The 22,419-nt window shown below is 34.4% G+C and overlaps 1 protein-coding gene across 1 annotated transcript; it reads right to left on the bottom strand.

Moving 5' to 3' along the window:
- Positions 1-1,106: 1,106 nt before the first annotated feature.
- On the bottom strand, positions 1,107-16,630 carry LOC129311352 (glutamine--tRNA ligase). Its single transcript, XM_054953597.1, is given in 25 exon segments — positions 1,107-1,434; positions 3,611-3,740; positions 3,835-3,924; positions 4,005-4,110; positions 4,195-4,295; positions 4,515-4,610; positions 4,698-4,797; positions 6,156-6,292; positions 6,379-6,497; positions 6,500-6,509; positions 7,084-7,182; positions 7,273-7,470; positions 7,805-7,891; positions 7,976-8,066; positions 8,636-8,691; positions 8,764-8,982; positions 9,306-9,398; positions 9,513-9,614; positions 9,712-9,773; positions 11,085-11,180; positions 11,343-11,442; positions 11,659-11,730; positions 11,978-12,028; positions 12,181-12,321; positions 16,404-16,630. Coding segments are annotated over 24 exon segments (2,448 nt in total). The 5' UTR covers positions 12,319-12,321; positions 16,404-16,630; the 3' UTR covers positions 1,107-1,339.
- Positions 16,631-22,419: the final 5,789 nt, after the last annotated feature.

Here is a 22,419-nt window from a genome sequence, read left to right as displayed (position 1 = left end):
AATAAAAAAAAATAAATAAATAATTCAGGCCAGGCCTCTAGCATGTACATGAAACCCTAAAATGATCAAAATGTACTATAAGAGAAACCATATCAGATTAATAAGAGAAACTGATTCAGATTAATCACAAGTCTTATCTAAAGACTGCAAATCCAACGTTCAAAGAGTGTCACCAATATATGTAGCATGGTTTTGCTGAAGATCCTTAACATGATTCAGTGGGGCTGGGAAACTACGAATCAGTATATCCCTAGAGAGAAAAATGTTGTAGCTGGTAAGCTAGCTAAGGAAGGGATCTCATATTCTTCTTTATTTGCTGTTGCTCCTAGCTTTGTTAGGAGTATAGTTGCTTCTGACGTATTGGAATCTCAATCCCCTTTTAAGTAATTTATCTTAGCTCCTGGGCTTAGCCCTCTTTCCTACTTAAAAAAAAAAAGACAAAAACAAAAAAGACTGCATCAAAATAAAACACGTCTGGTGTTTAAATTTTGCATGGCCAAGATCTTTCCGAACACATTTTCATGCATAACGCACGGCATCAATTTGCTGTGGGCCAGGCACTAGTAAATACATTGAATGGGCAGGCTTTCATAGTCTTGAAAATTTGTCTGCTAAGAATTCACCTTATACTCTCAATCATCTAAGCTGTTGTTCATTAACAGAAAACGATTTTAAAAAGTTTGGTATTTAGTGAGAAGCAACTTGAAAAAGACCACAGCTGGACTAAACACTAACAAACAAATTTGATCATGAAGTAGCCCTGTCCAATGTACGTCGCTATGAAACAACAAATTAACTCAACAGAATAGCACATTAACTGATGATCAAGTGAAACGGGATAAAATAAAACAGTACCAATTATTAGCCAAATGCTAATACATTTAATAGGTAAAAGATTTCTGAAATCTGGAGATTCATTCGGTTGAATTAATGGACCATTAAAAGGACAACCTGGACAACATAACCCATTAAGAAAACGATACCACAAGCTGCTCAAATTGCTTCATCGGGTGTAAACAAATACATTGGATAACTTTATAAAAAAAATACATTGAATAACAAATAAAATGCTCAAAGAGTTTATAGTACATAATAACACTGTAGCGTGAATATAGATAACCAAGGAACTACTAATTACTTTCTTAAATGAATTTACACGACCAAAAAGTTTGTCTAAACCATAAACTGCCCCAATATCAAAGTGGAAGTTTGTACATACAATTTTTTCCAAAAATAAAAAATAAAACTAATTTTATATCTGTTTCAAGTGATATTCGGACAAGTATTACCCATTGATCTTCCCGCATGATCAGAACTATTTCTAGCCCGCAACCAAATCCTATTTCCCACCTTTACTATAGCTGTCTTTTAAGGTCACTGTCCGATTAAAAACAAGTTTTTCAGGAGTGGAGTCCTCGTCGACCACAAAATAACCTGGAATTGCAGATACAATAATCATAAATTATAGCAACAAAGACAGAATTATAATATCTAGCTTCATGCGTACTCATACTTGTGAAGTGAGAAAAAGGAATCATGAGAAATTTACCAGCCTTATACAAACTTTATCAAACCTCCAACATATGCACGCACATTCCCACCACCCTCACTTTGCACTCTTGCTTCAAAATACTTGCAATTCAAAACTTTAGGACTTTTATTTTTATGAATTCATATTTTTTGTATTTAGTTCTGTGGTAAGACTATTTTGGTTATAATGAGTCAGCACCCTCAAAGTTGCAATTATTTTAGAAAGGCTCTGACTGATTTAGGTTGGGCATTGGCACCTCCAATTTCCCGAGTCAATGAGTCCCTCCTTAAATTATGTTTTCATATAATTTTGTCCGGACTGAACATGTGTTCTGAGTTAGTAATAGTATTGCTCACTCTATGTATTTTGAAGTAAAATCTCAATATAACTTGAGCTAAAACCGAATTTTAGGTCTCTATCTTTATGTATTAGGTTTTACATGGAGCTTTAAGTCCCCAAGTTATTTGAATCAAAATGGAGAGCAAAGAACCAGGGCTGAACCATTCAGATGCAAGTTGAGAGTTCTGGGAGTTAGAAGCCTGATATTTGCACCCTACACTGTCCAGCAAGTCCCCAGCTGCGCACCAAAATCCAACACATAACAGCAAGTTCAGTGCCACAGCACTGAGCTCCCAGTGCCGCAGGACTGGCTGTTAATTTCCTATTTTGTAAAACACAGATTTTCCACCTAATTTTGTCATCCATAAAAGCTGAAGCTTAACTAGGCAAAATGAAGAAAGATCGAGCCTTTGAAGGAAGTTTCCATAGGTTGGCCACAGGTTTCGTAAGGATGAGAATGACGGATGGTGAAGAGGAAGATCCAATCGAACTTCCCTTGATCAATCACTCAAGGTCCTTAAATGATGCCTTCTATCATCTTCAACTAGCAATGCTCTCTGTTCTGTTTATTTTATCCTAGTTGTTTCATGGATGAATTTTGGTTGATTGCACAAACTCTTTCTACTTGCTATACTATATTAAATTGCTCTTTTTCCAATGGAGTTTATGTACTACACTTGATGCTTTTGTTCTATTGTCTTGAGTTCCAGGTGGAATGTTGAATTCTATGCACATCCGATTGGAGTAATAGAAGAATGGCCATTAGCATGATTAAGCGGGATAGACAATCAAACTCAAGTGTACTTGCATCTGATTAGAGTGATTATACCAAGGCAGACATTGATTCAACAAATGCCATGAGTAAATGCTCACAAGGCATTTGACAAAACGCATCTTAGGTTAATTGGTAGTATTGATCAAATCTGTTAGAAGTATTTGACGTTGATTTAACTTGAATTCTTCTATTACCAAGCATTCTATTACCGAGCATTCAAAGATTCAATTCTTCTGAGTCTTTAGTTATGCCTTTTGGAGTCCTAGTGTTGAGTCTTCAAGTAATTCTCTTGCTTGTATTATCGCTTCCTAGTAACATGGTAGACCTGGATCACTAGCTTGTAATTGATGCACATACTATACTAGGTAACAAGTATTAAAAATAAGGGCTTCTCAATCCCATGAGGAACAGAATTACCTATACTCTAGATTTTTCATATATTTAGTTTTAGTTTTCTAGGTGTCCCTAGTTATCTCATGAAATATCAAACCTTTCTAAGACTGTTGAGGATGGAAACAATATAGGCACCATCTCATGTGTCATTAGAGCTTGACACAACCCAATTCACACCGTGTAAAGAACTACTTTACTTGCTTTTGCTTTAATATTAGTTTTTGCAAAGTTCAAGTGAGAGTACTAGTTATGTTACTCCCTTCAATTCTATTTGCAAGACCCTACCCATTGGTTCTTAATATAAAACCCCTTACAAAAATTTAATGAAACATTCGTGACTCGTTTCAAAAAATGTCCCTCGGCTGTTTCACTCTTAATGGCTTTTTCATCCCCACTCTCTCCCCACAATGAACTATACCAATCAAAGGGAATTTTGGAAAGTTGTAGAAAAATTTGACATTTAACTACTTTTAACTAATTTCGTTTGTGAGAATTGTAAATAGAACACGACTAAAGGGAGTATAATATAGTGATATTCAATATAAAGAATCAAGGAAGGTTGCCAAATTTACCTAATCTTTCAAACTGGAACTTCTCACCAACTTTCGCATTTCGTAACGAGTCCACACCATATGCATTTGGAATTAAAACTTTGGACTTGGGGTTCAGATCACCAAGCCAATCATCAAGTTCAGCCGGATTCTATCGCAGTTATTAGAATAAACATAGCCAGTCAGCACTAAAATAAAATAGAATAGCCATTTGATCGAGGGCAGGGAGAAAAAAGATGACTGACCTCCGATAGGAAAAGCTTTTCAAACAACCTGACTTCAATCATAAATGGATCAACTCCAGGGGAAGGTTGAGGAACCCAATGAAGAACACCCTATACATCTTAACCAATATTACTATACAAACTCACAGAAAGTATTATTTTAACATGAAGATTCGGCAAAAACAATAAACCTTAGGCTTTGTCTTCTTGGAAGGATCATATTCAGCTCGGATTTCTAAAACCGTCTCGTTGTCATCAGCTAGTATAACTTCAGTGCACTTTATAGGAAAAGCATATCTGCACAAAATGAGGATCTTGACTGTTGGGTATATAACTTCTCATGAAAACATGACCAAATTATAATCTGTACCTTGTGCTTACCTAAGTATCACTGATTTACCAGGAGCCAGGCCATAATAATCTTTGGAATCTTGCATCCGAAAATCCGAGCGTTCGATGTATACAACATTAGTAAATGGAATCTAAGAACAAAAACAAAATTAGTAATAATGTAATACATAAAAAATTGCTAGGCACACAATCATATCGAATAGGGATACAGTGATATAGATTAATTGGTAGGCAATGGTTCATGACAGTTAATCAGTGGATGAACATTAAATAAAATTAGTTTAGTCAAAAAATTGGTTGGCATGTTGCTAATACTCCAAAGATATTGGTTTCTTGAAAATAAAGTTCACCTTGTAGAGAGCAGATGCATCATCAGCTTTAGCATCAGGCCACTTCTTTGCATCCACCTCTGTAGTTGAGTTGGCTTCCAGATTAGTAATAACAACCTTTAAAAAAAACAATCAGTCTTTAGCAAATTAAAAAAAAAAAAATCAACAGTATACTTTAGAAGAATGCAACCAAGACACATGTACCTTGAGCGGATATAGCACAGCCATTGCACGAGGAGCTTCCTTGTTAAGTTCTTCCCTAACATGATACTCAAGGCGCTCCACAGATATTAAAGTGCCATCACTGCATCAAAATGATTTATTTTAAAACAAAGCTAACCATAGCCACGTTTGATACATCCATTCCAGTCAGACATGCTTTTAAATGCATATTCAGTAAATAACTATTCATTTCTTGTACACAAACAGCAGTATCAGGTCAAAGATTTGCACGTGTTATTCCACAATAAACAGAAACGAAAATTCACAGAGCAGAACATTATCCAAATATTGTAACAAAGGAAAACAAATACATAAAGCAAACAAATTTAATTAATTAAATTAAGCCATGCATTGTTAATAAGATAAGATATAAGCATCTAAAGCTCAAAATATCTCTCACAAAAAATAATAGCAAGTTTTCTTAAAGCATTTTTTGCATATATGGTTATCTACTTTTTCTTTCTTTTCCTTTCTTCTGTCTTCAAAAGTAGTTGTTGCTGCTGTTGTTATTGTTCTCCTTTTATAAAACTTCAACAATTTCATTCAAAAAAATTTACAAAAAAAAAATCCATGAGATTTATCCTTTATGCTTTAAATCCAATTATGAATACCAACTATCAAGCCAAAAACAAAATATGAGTACCAGTGAAGTGCATTTTCTGTATTAGTGTTTCCCATCTCAACGATGAAGCAATGAGAATAAATAAATAACAGTCACTTTATTCATAAAATTTTTTCAACGTGGCAATCTGGCTGAGGAAGTGTCAATAACACAAATCAGCGACATTTTCTATAACCGCAAAAGATAGATAAAACCTTTCAACATTATGCCTTTGCTTTAGAGGGAAGATTTGGAAATTAAGGAGTAAAATATATTCATAACACATCTTTTGCCAGCGTATTTGTAACAATCTCTGACATCATTTCAAGAAATGCTTGATATGCAATTAAGGAGTGTTGATTAGTTGAGTATAGTTGTACATTAGAATGCAAAATAATACAAATTTACCCTACAACATAAATTTTATTCCCATTCTACATGACTGTCATAAAATTTCCAGAGTGACACAGTCATCTAAGTTAACAATTAAGCACCAACCTTGGGTGAGTTAATTTTTCACTGAAATGTAATGGCACGTTACATAGATATATGGTTAGCCAAAAAATATCCAAAGAAAGAAGGGGTTTTAGTCAGTTTAGACTGCAATCAGTTTGATCCAATAATAGTGAATAACCAAAAGCAAATGTCAGCAAAACTTTCGAAGTCACATAAACGTCAAATTGCAAACAATTGATGTCGACACTATGAATCATAGGGTAAATATATTTCAAGTATTTTTTCTGCAGTAAAAACTTAAATTCTTATCTGATACAATTAATTGCCAACCATGATGATGGTCACATATATAGATATTAGTTCTCTATGCATCCATATCCTACCTTCTAGTGATTCCAATTCCTCGAACAAAAGCATTGATTGCAGTTGGAGTCACACCTCTGCGCCGCAAACCTGCTAGTGTCATCAGACGAGGATCATCCCAACCATTCACCCACTTCTCCGTCACAAGACGATTGAGCTTTAACAGCAATACATAAGAAATAATTAGGAGCACAAAAAATGTGTTATGAACAGATTTTAACATGTTCAAAACAATTGTCTCACCTTACGCTTTGACATAACAGTGTTGGAGATATTCAACCTCGAATATTCCCAGACAAAAGGTTGGTAGAGTCCCAAAGAATGCAATAACCAATAGTATGATGCACGACGAGTTTCAAATCCAGCGTGCACAGCTGCATGATACATGCATAAATTGACTAAGAAAACATAACACTTGGAAAGATAGTAGATCATATACTAGATAAGCATACACTAGAATTTACAGCATGAGTTAACACAAACAAATGGAAAGATAATAAATAATAAGAAACTGCCCTAAAAGGAATAAACAAAAAGCCAAAGAAAAAAATTATTACATCAAAAGAGCTCTCAATCCCCTTGGAAAGGACATATAAGATGAAGTTTTTTTCTTAAAAAAAATATATCCAGGAAATTCAAGCATTCCACTCCATCCCTAAAAACAGCACTGCACAATTTAGGAAACCCCTAAATAAAAAACTATAAAAAGCTCTTATGAGTCTTAACAGACCCGATTGCTCATCCAAATCGCAGCAGTATAGTCTGAAACTACTGTGCAACCTTAAAGTGCAAAACATAAATATTTGGACCAAGCCTGCCCCTTCCACAAAATGGTTGTAAATTTATAAAATGATAAATTACAATAAAAGATTCCACTCACTTTCTCAACACATAAATATCTTAAATTGAAATAACGCATTGAAAAAAATGTAGTGAAAGAGAACTTACTGAATGTGTGATGTTCTCAAGAGAGTCCACAATGCAGTGAGCATAATCATAACTGGGATAGATACACCACTTGTCTCCAGCATGAGGATGAGGGGTAAACTAAAGGAATAAAGAATTCCCGCCATAAGATTGCATGATCTCCATGAAGCTTTAAGTTATCACACCAAACACATTTGGTTGTGTGCTCACCTTAATTCGGTATGCAATGAGGTCATACATATTGTAATTATCACTCTGCATGTCCTGCTTCATTCTAAGTGTGGCTTTTCCTTCTTCAATAAGACCAGTTCTCATATCTTCAAAGAGTTTCAATGATTCTGCAATTGGTCTGTCCCTCCACGGACTGTTCAGTTTCTTCTCCCTATACTCCTTTATCTCCTCTGGTGTCTGAAACCAAATCATTTAAATGCATACTTTGCCATATGGAACTAATACAGAATGAATTAAGAACATCATGCAATTTTCTTATCCTCTATTAGTTTAGTACTTTGTAACCTGTAGAAGTTATTTGGTACACATCAACAATTTTATCCCAGCTGATATGATATAATTTCATGCAAAATGAGATAGCTGCATGAAACAACCAAAATGCTAAGAAATTATGCTTTGGATGAGTCAATTAGTAGCTGATCCATTCATCTCATCCTACAGTAACAAACCACTTAACAGAACAGTTTACCATCTTCACGTTAATAATGTACAGAGATGCTTTATTACTAACCTGATGATCAACGTATGCATGACCTCTTCTTATAAGCTCCACAGCTAATTCATACAGTTCTTGGAAGTAATCACTGGTATAAGTAATCTGCATAAAGAGCAGATCTTTTAAACAATCAAAAAGGCGTCAGTGTAGAAGCAAGAGAGATGTCACTCATACAAACTAGCATACCTTCAATGGTTCCCATCCCATCCACCGTACAATTTCTTCAATGTGATCAATATATTCCTTCTTTTCTGCTTCAGGGTTTGTATCATCATACCTAGAGCAAGAAAGATCAAATTGAAAGTTCCTTTAGAGAGCTGATAGAAACTTAATAAACCTTTTATGATGGCCTGTGAAAAGCTAAACCCGAAAACGTTTGACATGGAAGGTAATAATCATGACATGAACATATGCAGTAGAATTGCAATCCACTTGTCTTGTACAGAATAAAATTACCAGATTGACCAATTAATGACTAAACTAAAACATTAAGCAGATGCAAATTAAGGAATAATTCAATCAATGCAATAAACAGATGCAGCAGGATTTCTACAAGAACATAAGGCACAAATCATGAATATCTTTTTTTTTTTCCCTTTTTTTAGGGGGGAGCTGAAAGACATGAGGCATTTCAATCTTTGCTTAATCTGAAATAATGAAGCAGTTATTAAAAAGTAAAGAACAAAAAATTTAGAACTAAGATGTTTGAGATGCTAAACACACCCCGACAGACAATCACAAAATTTGAGTGTCCATAGGAGCAACGTCTACCCTTTCCAGCAAATAAACACCAGTAGCATTAAGTAGCAAAAAAACATATAGGAAATTAATAGCAAACACAATCACCTTAGATAGCACCCTCCACCTCTATCTTTTGCCAAGCCAAAATCAATAAACATTGCCTGAGTAACAAACAAGTCAATGAAAAGGATATATATTAATCTGCAGGGATATCATAAATGCATTATATGTACCTTGGCATGACCAATATGCAGGTATCCATTCGGTTCAGGTGGAAACCGGGTCAAAACACTCCCACGCTTTGCTTTTAAGTGTCTTTCAAGAAGCTCCTTTCTATACATGAGGTGCTTGTCAAGAATCTCCTCTTTAGCTTTCAAGTGCTTGTCAAGAAGCTCTTTTGTATTGCAACACCTCAGAATACTGCCATTGCTAAAAGGTACTTCAGTATGCACCTGAAAATCAATAAAAGGTATAAAATGCTCATGAGCTGTTGTAATATGAACTAATGCCACAGAAACTTTAATGTTTCAACAAGAAACCCAGCATATAGGAAAATTTATAATCTGGAGAGGCAAAACAACACAAACTAGAAAGTTTCAATGTAGCTATAGATCACCCCACTGCATGGATACTATCACATAAATCGATCCGTTGACAGTAGATTGCAATGATTTTACAGAACAAAAACAGTCAAATTGAGGCAAGAGTCTACGACACAACGTGAACAAAATAGAATGATTATAAAACTAGTAATTAGAATAAGACAATTATTTACCTTAAAATTTTCCTCAGGGTTAGGGAATATTAAAAATGGATTCAGATCTTCTTCAGATGGCTTTTCTGGAATAGGCACATCAGCTGCCTTACCCTATGTAAGCATGTGAGCAAATTTGTAAAAATCCTCCACTACCCATGACATCAAAATAAAAGGCAATGAGAAAATAAGTGTATAAAAAATCTTCCAATATACAGAAGTACTCACCTCTACTTTAGCAGGCTTCTCTTTCTTCTTTTTTACAGGCTTTTCATCATCTGCAGCCGTCCTTTCACCAAGCAGTTCAAATAATTTGGCATCCATGACTTGCTGCGATGAAAAAAGAGCAGAGGAGCAATGATTAAAAACACTATCATCGTCTATGATTTAATTTCTCATATTAGCTTTCTTTCATAGCCATCATCACCTTGACAACTTTAGCATCAGCCCATGGATGCCTCTTCCGTACATGCCCCAGTAACTCACCAACTAGCAAAAAAAGGTTAAAAGTTCGTAAGTGCTGAAAAGGTCCACAGTTTGGAACAATTGGGCCAGAATAAACTCTAAAACCATCATATACTAGAACTAAGGTAAAATAAATCAAAATAACGATTTGTGCTTAGAGGGGAAAATGATGGCAGTTAACTTCTTTAACCCCTTCATTCCCATCCATCTAAATTCCAAAGGAAGTGTTAGATCATGGAGATTGAGATTAGTAGTTATTGTGCCGAACTGGTATTTTTATTAATTAACAGAGGACCAGACATGGAGAATATTTCCAGATCTAGTACAACCCTAATAATAATAAATCTGACCTATTTCTCTCTCTATTAATCCCAGATTTGGTGCAACAGTTTAATACTTGTTCCTTTTTCAATTTCCGAATGTTAGGGCATTTAATGCCCAGATTTGTTGCCTTGTAATTGTGTTTTGGACCTAAACCTGCGTGTTATTAATTCTATTGCCCCATTTCTATGTATTAAAATCTTCATTCCCTCTACCTCTGTTCGACAGAACTATTCAACTGATGAATGAAAATAATCAAGATATTTTCGGAAATGCTTTATCATGCTTAGATCAATGGTGATCCCTTGCCTTCCTCCACCCAATACAACATCAATATCAATAATAGGCAGTATGTAGCGACACATGAGCATGAGATAAGCTAACAAAGATGCATTTTTTTAAGAATTCAGAACCATCAAAAAATGAGGAGGTTTTGTCTTGAATGCTCAAAGTGATACAGCAATTTCAACAGAGGTGTTACTACTCCCAGTTTCTGTTTTTATGAATTATTGTTTGTTATTGCTTGGATCAAATCAGATTTGATTGTTTTTTTTTCTTTTTCTTTTTCTATTTTTGTTATGAACCCCAGAAGTTTTCATTTCTGTTCAAGCTGACACATTAGTCACATCTTTTATTTGGTCAACCACTAGTCTCATTTTTGAAAGCTAAATATCAGAGGAAACCAAAAGCTATTGTTGTTGGTCAGTAGTATCATAAGGAAAAAAGACAGCATCATCTCTTGCCAGGTTATACATTTGACGTCTATTTTGTAAGGAACCTGCTACATGAATGTAAAATGGGTATCACAAACAATAAATGACAAAGTTAACTACTTATGTTGCAAAGATGCAAGTTTGCATATCCTATATGACACAATCTGACATGTCAGATACAGAAAACTAAAAATTGAGATGTTAGTATGGGGCACTAGCAACGCATGATAATTTTGAACTCCAAGCAAATTTACATGATTAAATTAGTAGGTTCCATGACAATGGGGAATTGGACACCTACCATTAGTTCGATACCGTTGCTCCAGAATAGTAGCCTTATTTGCTTCAACTACTTCATTAACAGTTTGTTTGATTTCTTCCAGCGAAACCTCAACACCTGCTCACGCATGTAAAGAAATTAGAAACACAATCAACGTTTAACCAGCACTCAACATTGAAATCAATATGAGTGGAAGAAAACAAAACCATTAGCAGTATATCTTAATAAAAAGGATTGGACGCTACAGTTAATTATATGACATTGCTCTTTCTACCATACCAACGCCACAAGCTTCTTCAAACTTCCCCAAATCAAGGTTCTCTGGTCCCACAACAGCAAGAAAGGCTAGTGCTGCATCTAACTGTGCTGTAGTTTTTATCTGCAATTAAAATGTTAGTGAGGCCAAGGGTAATACTCCAGTGTACAAATTCATCTAAGCCAACAATTTCATGATAAACGTATATCAACTAAGCAATGAAAGATAACATGGAATGACATAATCACACAAGAGAAACAGCAATGATATTGTATAAGCCAAGCATAAAACATTGAAAAGAAACTATTCTAAACTGCCTTAAGAAACTACTCCAAACACCTTTGATGAAACAACGTATTGCAGCAGCGTCGGACGATGCACTAAGGCATTGGCTGGATACTTTGTGGCAACCTGCCACATAGATTAATGGCAAGAACTATTTCAATAAATCAATAAATATTGATAAAAACTCCTGAAAAGAAAAACACCGGTAAGAACTTTTTTTTTTTTTTGGTAACTATTGAGGAATGTAGAGTCCATATAAAGATATGATCCAAGCATTCCCCCCAAAATTTGACATACACAGAGAAAGAAGAGAATTTTTATCCTCCAATGATCCATCAAAGGAAAATTGACCGTACTCCAAGTTATATCTTACCGTGTAAAGTAGATTTCCAACAGTTCGATTGCATCCATCAGTAACAGCAGCCTTAAAACACCCAAGAACCAAATAAAAACGTAAAATTAGTCTGAAAAAGAAAAACTTCAAAATTCTCAATTGGAAGTATAAATAGAGATTTCACTCTGGGATGAAAAATCCCCATGAATTAAGTTTCTGGTCCAAACAACAAGGTTTATTACCTCATTAATGACAGCAGTGAGATTGGCCGTGACTTTGTTGTTAGCAATTGTGTTTCGAGCCGTGCGTTCATCTAAACTGATCTTTAGAAATAGCTCCAAGCACTTATCCTTATCAGAGTTTTCCTCCTTAGCCAGCATTCTCTGATGTTCACAGAAAAAAAAAAAAAAACTCAAAATGAGTGAAGACAAAGATCTGGGAATCACCCAAGATTCTAGAAATCAAGGAAAAACAATTTGCAGTATAAAAGTTCCTCCATTTCTGATAATAAATGCCCCAAGAAACCAAATTCGGGAATCACAAGTTGCATGTGCTTCAAAAGGTATAATTTTGAAAGGAGTAAACGAACCTCTGGTTTCAATCCAGTAAAGAGACAGTAACTTCACGTAGACGTGGAATAGAACTTTAGGGTTAAAGAAGATCCAATAATAAGACAGGGGTAGGGATGGAAATGAGCCGAGCCTGGCCTTAGCCATTTAGGAATGAACCTACAAGGCAGGCCTCAAGCTTGAGACTAGACCTATGGCCTATACAAGCCTTTTCTAAGGCTGCTGCCTGAGATTGCGTAAGGTCTTGGCTTGGCCTAGCCTAAAGGCCTGCCTTTTTAAGAAGGCCTTTAAATAGGCTTAAAGGCCTTAAATAGGCTTTAAGCCCATCAAGACATACTTAAAGCCTACTTATCAATTATTATGAACTTGAATTTTTCAAAAACTAAAATATTATAATTCCATAGAGTACATGATACATTACTCCATACAGCAACACAATAGAGCATAAGCCAAATCCATGAAAGGTAGAACAATACAACAATTCAACAAATGAAATTGAACAATGAAAATAAACCAACAACCATCCAACAATAGATCAAAGTAGAAACAATCAAGTTTTCAATGTGAACTCTTCTTGTTGAGATGGCTCCTACACTGAAAAAATGAATTCAAATTAAATATATGGATTTATATAACAAAAAAACCAACATCTTCTTATGAATTCAAATCCCTCAGATGGCACTATCAAGCAATGATCAGCAAATATATCACTATCATTTTGATCAAATCAGTGTCAAAAAGGAAAAGACCCATCTAGTTTCGAATCCTTAACATCATAAAAAGCTAAATGGTATTGCCAGCATGACACTAGATTTAAATACAACAACAATAACAAGCCTTATCTGTAGTCGGCTACATGAATTGTATGATGCCATAATGATCTATCATATACCAAGCTTAATATCATAAATAACACTAAATTTATATAACAAAACAAAATCTTTTTACATAAGTCGCTGGAAAAATGTTGTATGTAAATGTCAAGCATGAGTGAAAAGCTACATCCTTTTACAGCAAGATCAAACTATATTGAATTACACCCTTGACAGATTAATGGAACTGATTTATCAGCAAGCGTAACAAGTTCATTGACATATTGAAACTCCAAAGATATAAGTTCAGAAAATGGGCACGTGACTGTAGTTAAATATACATAACACATAAATTGGTAGAAGCAAATCCGGCTCGATGTCGGCATTGATATAGTGAAATAAGGTTTCAAGCCTTGCCAAAATCACTCAACTAAAGCCCAGAAAACAAGCACATCCTCTGGGGTCAAAACGTACGCAGGCAGCAGAAGCGGGATGCAGGTTGGAATTCCTTTTTTTTCCCCCCAAAGCTCGTAAATAAAAAGAAAATCATCAAAACTTTCGCTCCAGATCGTAAGAAAATTATTAAGCAATAACTATTTAAAAATATAAGAGAATTCAGAAATGAATAACAATTATAAATTTATGATACATGACTATATACTACTGAAACAAAAAGTAATGATCACAACAAAGAAACATGTAAGTGAAGCACCAATATAGGTACAAATATCGGATATGATACAACATGATACATGGACACGGCAATTTTTAAAAATTTTAGGATATAGGTACAGCTATTTAAATAATTAAATATTAAATAATTAGATAACATAATAAAATAAAAATAATTAAATAGTAAATATTTAGATATACATATATTTTCAATACAATAAAGAATAAAGCAATTAACAATATAATGATTCTCATATTCTTCATTAATAGTAAAGTTAAAAGAAATAAACCAAGGAAATGAAAATCTGACCCAAAAAACGATGGAAATTGAAAAAAAAAATTATTTCTGTGGTGGGGTTAACTTGTGTGATTATGAGATTATAAAAAGCCAAATTGCAATATCTTCTTGTTCGTGTTTTTCAGAATTAATTTTCCCAGTTCCCACTTTCCTTTATTAATAAGAAAAGAAAAGAAAACTTTAATGCTATGTTTAGATACACATAAATTTAGATTTGAGCCAAATCCATTATTTGGATAATCAAAAATCCAAGTCCTCCCTTAATTTCTTTGTAATTTGAAATCCTTTCTAAACTCATATTATTTCAAATCCTAACTTAAGCTCTTTTATAATTTGACCCAAAAGCATGAAGGCTTGATCAACCTGCCAACAATAATTCGACCGAACTACCAAAGCTGACGAAAACAAGGTGCCATTGTTGACTGGGACGAGATGGCAGACTTCCACAAGAACCGGACCAACAACAACAATGGCGATCAAACGCCCGACTTCCACAGGTATTGGACTGATGGCGACAACAGGACTAGACACATGACTTTCAATCAGATAGGACCGACGGGGACCGGACTCCTGACTTTCAACCGGATAAGACCGATAGGGACCGGACGCTCAACTTCCATTGAGACCAAACCAACGGCGATGATGAGGATCGGACTTCCAACTTCGATCGAGATCGAACTTGTTGGACCGACGACGACGACGGGGACCAGACGATTGACTTCCACCAGGATTGGACTAACGACAACGACGACAACTGAATGCTTGACTTCCACAAGGATCGGACTAATGATGATGATGACGGGAACCGGACGCTCAACTTCCACCAAGATCGGACTAACGACGACAGGAACCAGACGCTCAGCTTCCACCGAGACAGGATAGACAGCGACGAAGGGTACCAAACGCCTAACTTCCACAAGGACCAAACAGCGATGATGGGGATCGGACACCTGACTTCCACCGGGACCGGACAGACGTTAACAACAGAGACTGAACGCCCGATTCCCACCACGACCAAACGGATAGTGATGATAGAGACCGGAAGGCCGATTTCCACTGATACCGAACCAAGGTGGAAGACAGGGACCTGACGGCCAACTTCCACCGAGACCTAATAGGCAAGGATGACGAGGCCGTCAATCTAGTCCTAGTGGAAGTCAACCACCTAATCCCCATCGTCCTCCTTGATCCAGTCCCCGTCGTCTCCATTGGGCCGATCCCGGTGGAAGTAGAAAGTCCCATCCCGGTCGTCATCAATGCCACGGTCTCAATCGACTTTGTTTGTCTAATCTTGTTGGAAGTTGGCCATTCAAATTGTCGACAACGAGGACCAGACACTCCACTTTTGCCAAGACAAGATAGACAGCGACGACGGGGACCAGAAGCCCTACTTCCATAGGGACCAGATGAGGACGACAAGGACTGGACGCCCAACTTCCACCAAGACCGGACAGACGTTGACGACAAAGACCGAATGCCTGACTTCCACCGCGACTGGACTGACAGTGACGACAGGGACCAAACAGCCAACTTCCATCGACACCAAACCGAAAGGGAAGACAGGGACCGAACGGCCAACTTCCACCAAGACCTGACCGACAACGATGACTAGGCTGTCTGTCCAGTCCCAGTGAAAGTCGGCTATCTAATCCCGGTTGTCCTCCTCGATCTGGTTCCCATCGTCGCCGTCAAGCCAGTCCCAGTGGAAGTCGAAGGTCCCGTCCCGATCGTCACAAGTGCCACATTCCCAATCGGCTTTGTTTGTCTGATCTCATTGAAAGTTGGCCATTCAAATCATCGAGTTTGACAAATCTTTCAAGTTTCTTTTAAATTCAAATATAGATTTTAAAATTTAAAATTTTATTTTAGATCTAAATAAAGGATTTTAACATTATAATTTAAAATTTTTTATATCATCCAAATAAATTTAGAATCCATGAATTTTACATGTGAGATTCCAAATTCAAATTCCCAACTTAAATCCATCCATCCAAATACAACCTAAAGCTTGACTATATGCTCGGAGACTGCGACGGAAGAGAAGACGTGGACAGGGGTGGGCGATTTCAGAACGGAAGAACTGACCAAAGAAGAGGCGCCAGAGAAGAACTTACGGCAGAGGCCAGAGAAGACAACGCCGGAGAAGAACTGAATGGAAAAGCGACGGAACCAACTTCTGATATGGGGAGGCCGGAGAAGACAAAGCCGAAGAAGAAGCAACGGAATACAGAGGTGAGGCCGGAGAAGACGCTGAAACTGTGACTGAGGAGGCGTCGAACTGATGATGCGATGGCGACCGTGGGTCAGAGAGACAGAGCAATGCTCACAAGCGACAGATTTTGCAGAGTGAAAGAGGAAAGGATGGACTGGACGAAGCATATAGGGCTTCTGATTTCAGGAAATTTTTTTTTTTTTTTTAAAAAAGGCCAAAACGCAGAATTTCATGTCCAACCCGTATCTACCCGAACCTACCCGTGTTCATTCCTGTCAACCCATGTCCGACAAAAGATGAAAAAGCAGACATGCCGCATCCGCGTCCTGAACGCGTATCCGTTATCCGACACGGACATGGCAGCAATCTGGGCGTGTCCGTGCTTCATAAAATTTACCCCATGTCGATTATGGTCGGAAAATGCAGTTTAAGAAGGAAGCGATTTGTTCTCCTCTATCATTCTTTTCTGATTAAATAAATAAGAAAAATCGTTTCAAACACACAAGCCTCAACTACAAATTCATCAACACCACTCTCAAAAGCATAATATTCAGTAAATCAGTAGGTATTCAGGTAGCATTAAAATCAGAGAGCAGCCATCCTAAATCAAATCATACATCGACAAGGCCACTATAAATCAGAGAGCAATCAGCAAATGGAAGGATGAGGGAACTCAAAGTCAGCAGGTATGGAAGAATGGAACTTTACCTCTCTTCTCTAGGTGAAAACTTGGACAAGCACGAAGAGAGCACGGCGGCGATGGCAAGGATGGAGGAAAACGGCACTGCGATGGAGCACGAGCAGCAACGACGGCTAAGTTAGTGAGGGTGTGAGAGATGCGTGTAGCGAAGCGAACGGCTGCAGAAGAGAAGTAATGTTCAAATCAAAGGGGCTGCTGCCTCTGCGAGATTTATGAAGAGAATAGAGAGCAGAACCAGAGGGAGCTATAGCGTGGTTTTGGGGGCGACAGATTCTCCGTTCTCAGATTCTGTGTTTGCGATCCTACGCTGACATTTCTTCTTCAACGTGGGCTCCAAGTATTGGGTAGCTTGGGCTTTTTCGCGTATGGGCTTTCCCGGGAAAATGGTTTTTTGTCTTGAAAGAAAAGAAGTTTGCCGGTATTATCAATGAGGGAAAAATAAAAAAAGGGAAAATAGATTTAAAAAAAAAAAAGCACAAATGACGAGTAAGGACCATATGTAGAAAGTAATAATAATTTGGCTAAAATATACTCTCCTTATTTAAAAATATAAGATATTTTTAATTAAATTTTATTTTTAATAAAGCAATGACTTGTCTTTAAACTAACTCTATCTTTATATATTTATCCCTATTTAATAGAAAATTTCACATTAAAAAATATAAAGTGATTTATTCAATAAAAATATTTTAAAAAATATATAATGATTACACCTTAAAAAATTAAAAATATCTTACATTTTTAGACACTCAATCCCTTAAAAAATGTCTTATATTTTTTAATGGATTGATTAAAAAATTCTCATGAGTCAGTTATATGAAACTCTCATTACCTTTAAAAATTTGAAATTAACTTCCTTAACATTTTTATTTATCACAGACTCTTTTATCATTATTTCCTAATTATCTTACAAATAGAAACTATTATGTCATATTTGCAAAAAAATACACAGCAGCTTATATGCATCCTATAAGCTAATAATAACTTTATAAAAATTTTATTCATATTTTTTTATTAGTTGTGCATATTTTTCTTGTTTTAAATGATAAATTTTTACTTATATGACCCTTTCTTAAGTTATGTTAAAAAAATAATTAAAATATTTTTGTATGTCAAGCGCCCTATATATCTCATTAATTGCAAACTCTGTTAATAAGATAATAGAGTTATTAATGGTAAAGGGCTCTGTAAAAAAAATAAAAGATTAAGAAGTTTAATTTTAAAAATTTAAATGTAAAGGAAGTTATGCTGGTATTTCTGCATTACAGTTTATAATATAGAACACGTATGTACAAATTCAATACTCTTACAAATGTGATTAATAACAAGAACTAATTATATTTTAATTTTAAATTTTAAATTTTAAATAGAGTTGAGAATACAAATTAAACCCATCAAATTGCACCTTTAAACCCATTTTCTTCTACAATCAAGCCTTGAAAATTAAGAATTTTGATAACATCACGTCTCCTCCTCCCCACCGTGCCAAGCATGCCAAAAGAGTAAACTCTTAATTAAGTGTGAGTGTTAGCATTTGTGAGTTCCCAAAGCCTTTCACTCCCAATTCCCTTTAAGTGTTTAAGCTATTTCAAGTTTGAGCAAAAAATATTCTCAAAGAAATGACTAACCACAGCTTGAAAAAAGAGTACTCCCTCCAATTCATTTCATTGAATACCTTTTAAAAAGATAAAATAATTTAATTTATAAATTATTGAACTGACAGTAATATTTTATTTCAAATAAAATACTTAAATTACTATTAAAAAATAAGAAAGAGAGAAAAAAAGTGATATTATATAATTAATTTTACTTATTTTTTTATTCAAATATTATATTTAAAATTTTATTTATTTTTATTTTTTATGTTTTTATTATATTAATATTGATGAGATTAATAAAAAAATTATAAATAAATTTAAAAGATGTACAAGTTCGGGGAACACGAAGGTTTCGGAAAATCTAATCGGGGTGGATGGGAACAAGAGCTCGCGTAAGGCGAGGTTTTGACTATTTGGAAGTCAATTGAGTTTGATTGGTTGAGCGATGCCCTTCGGTTGTGCCACCGTCTCCGTTTGAATTTGACTCGCCAAGAGGGAGCAATAACTATTCATGCCATCTCAGAAAGCTAGGCGTGCTACACGAAGTGGGCCTTGAAGTGCTTATTGGATTGGGCTTATTTCTTTGATTTTAAGTTGGGCCCCATAGTCATTGAGTCCGCCCCAGTCACCGATTTCAGGCTAAACAATAAAAAAAAATCGATTTGAACATATAAAGTAATTCGATAATAAATAATTGCGTAAATAAGTTGAACTATTGATTATTTCACAAAAATTAAATCTTAGGAAAATATTGTTTATAAAATATAAGCAATATGGAAATACGCGAGAATGTTTCACTAATGTACTTATCACTCTGACCTTGATTTTTAACTGGAGTGACAAAGCCTTGGACATTTTAATTTGGTCGCTCGTGCATTTTAATTCTTTAAAGTTTCGGCATGTATATTGATAATAAAAATAAATTTTACATGCTATCAAAAAAATTATATATATATATATATATATATCTCTCTCTCTATTATGATCAGGCTTTTGAAGCACGACGGAACACTTGATCAATCTAGGTTGAATTTTAAAAAATGACCAAAATAAACCTAAGCTAATAAGAAAAGGGTGCATGCAGAACTAATTTCAATACGTATCATATAAATAAACACTGAAAACTCAACCTCTAGATTGTTTATATTTAATTTTTATAGTTCAAGTTTAAAGTTTTTCAACAGGTGTTTTTTTGAAGTAAAAATTATTTTTTAAAAATTAAACTGACAATAAAGATATTGTCTTATTCTGTACCCATGAAATAATTTTTTTAAAAAATAAAAAGTAAATGATTATAAATTTGGATTAACAATTGAGAGGTGATCAGTATGATGAGCACGGGTGGACACCAATGGGAGCCGGCTTCTCCTCGTTGAACCCTACATATATGAGCCATTAGATTATATTTGACTATTTAAATTAAATATTTTTAAAAATATAGGTGTTGTATGCATGACCCCAACTGAACATGCATTTGAAATCAATGATCGACTCACTTAAAATCCTAATTTTACACACATTATATTATTATTAATTTTAATTTATTATAAAATTAATTTAATATAATTTAATAAATATTAGTGTACAGTATAAAATTTTTAATTTTTTATTTTTTACAATTATTATGTTTGTGTATTTATGAAAAATGAACTGTTTATTTATCAAAATTTAAATTTTATTACTAAACTTCTAAATATGTGTTATTTAATTTTTAAAAGATTATGAGAATTTTAATTTTTTTAATTTCAGAATATTTTAATTAAATTTTAATTCTTTATTTTATTTTATTTTTTAAATTTTTTTAGAACAAGGCTTACGGGCCCAACCTAAACCCTTCAAATAAAGGATTGAGCCTAAAAAAATGATAAAAAATGAAAAAGCAAATTTAAGAACTCAAGCACTTATGAGTCAATTCATAAAGATCGAGTCTACTCATTTCTCAACTCTAACCTTGAGCAAAAACTATACTATTAATTAGTATTTGTATTTCTCACTCTGGCAATTTCAATCATGGAGCTGGTGAAGGATGCATAGCTGAGATGTGTTCATATCTTCTGAGAAGATAGGCAACATTTGCCGCCATTTTCATTGTAGCTTAGGAGTTGTCCTGGTTTAAATTTTGGCGTTGTTTTATTCTCAAGTTGATGTTTGCCTTTTAATTGCAAAAACAAAGTTCGTATTGGTATTTAGTATTTCTGATAATACATTTAGTATTTACTATTTACATTAACTAATGAAAGAATCTTCTAAGAGTGATGTCAGAATTTGTCAGACATCTGAATATTCTGTCCGCTGAGATTTCAATCATATAATGCAATTTATATATAAAATACAATTTTATTTGCTCCTTGTTTAAATTTTTTTATCTCTGTAACCTTCTCATTTGATTTTTACTGGCTCCTCGTTTGTATCACATGCTTACGTGGATGTCATTTTAATTTCTCAAATCTACACTGAAACCAAGCTTGCCTTAAAAATTGAAGTAACAAATTAATCCTATCGTTTGACACAGGGCCTTTTATCTATATGTTTATAAGTACTGACCCTCCTCATGGGTACTGAACCTCCTATCAGGGATATTTTACCCTATCTTGTAAAGATATTCAAAACCAATTTAATTTGATTACACCAAGCTAACGTAAATTAGTCAAAATTAATTGTAAATGAGATTTGATTTGATTTTTTTTAGTATGATAGATTGATTTGGTTTGGTTCAAGTTTTGTTTATAAACATTTAAGTCAAATCTAACCAAATTTTATTTTACTTATTATACATATTTTTATAAATTTGTCAAAGTTTTTTCCCTTTTTTAAGTTTGGTTATTTGTAAATCATTAATAAAAATAAATTATAATGAGCTAAATGTTATTTATAATTAAGATAATTTTTAATTTTATAATCAAGTATTTTAAAGATAATACATTGATTTTTAATAGTTAAATATACTAATTAATTGTTAAAAAATATTATTTTGCATTCAAGAGATTTTTTTCATTGTAAATAATAATTAATAGTTAAAAATTATTAATGAACGTAACTATATATTAGAGATTAAGAAAACTATATCGTTAAAAAGTTCAAACATGATTCAAATATAAATTAAATCAAATCAAATCATTCAAAAATCGAACAAATTCAATCTAGTTTTTCCTCATAATCAAATCTATAAACACCCTTATAATATCTTGTACACAAGATATTATTGACGACCTCAATCTACAATCAAGATTCAACATCAAGTCACCAAATAGTGATAGAGCTCAAGCAACATGATGTTCATTAGAATTTGGCTGGATTAAACTAAATATTGAAGCTCTATGGATACCTATAGCTCTACCACCTATGAAGGTCTCATCTGTGGTGATCAAGAAAATTAGATTAAAATATTTTTTTAGATACTTTAGTTACTATCTTAACATTGCAATAGAACTTATGGACAATGGCCTAGCTATATGTACTTGAGGGGGCAAATGCCCCCCTCACATGAAAGAAATTGCATAGATAATATGTAAAAATTACTATCTTACACCCCTAATTTTAGAATTTTGAACCCTTTAGACTCAATAAAAAAACATTTGGGTTCAAAATTTTTTTAAATAAATAATATTTTTACTCATATT

The sequence above is a fragment of the Prosopis cineraria genome, unplaced genomic scaffold (assembly GCF_029017545.1).
Source record: "Prosopis cineraria cultivar Desert tree isolate PC_DT_omini unplaced genomic scaffold, ASM2901754v1 PC5, whole genome shotgun sequence".
Classification (NCBI taxonomy): Eukaryota; Viridiplantae; Streptophyta; class Magnoliopsida; order Fabales; family Fabaceae; genus Prosopis; species Prosopis cineraria.
This window is presented reverse-complemented; position numbering and strand designations above follow the sequence as displayed.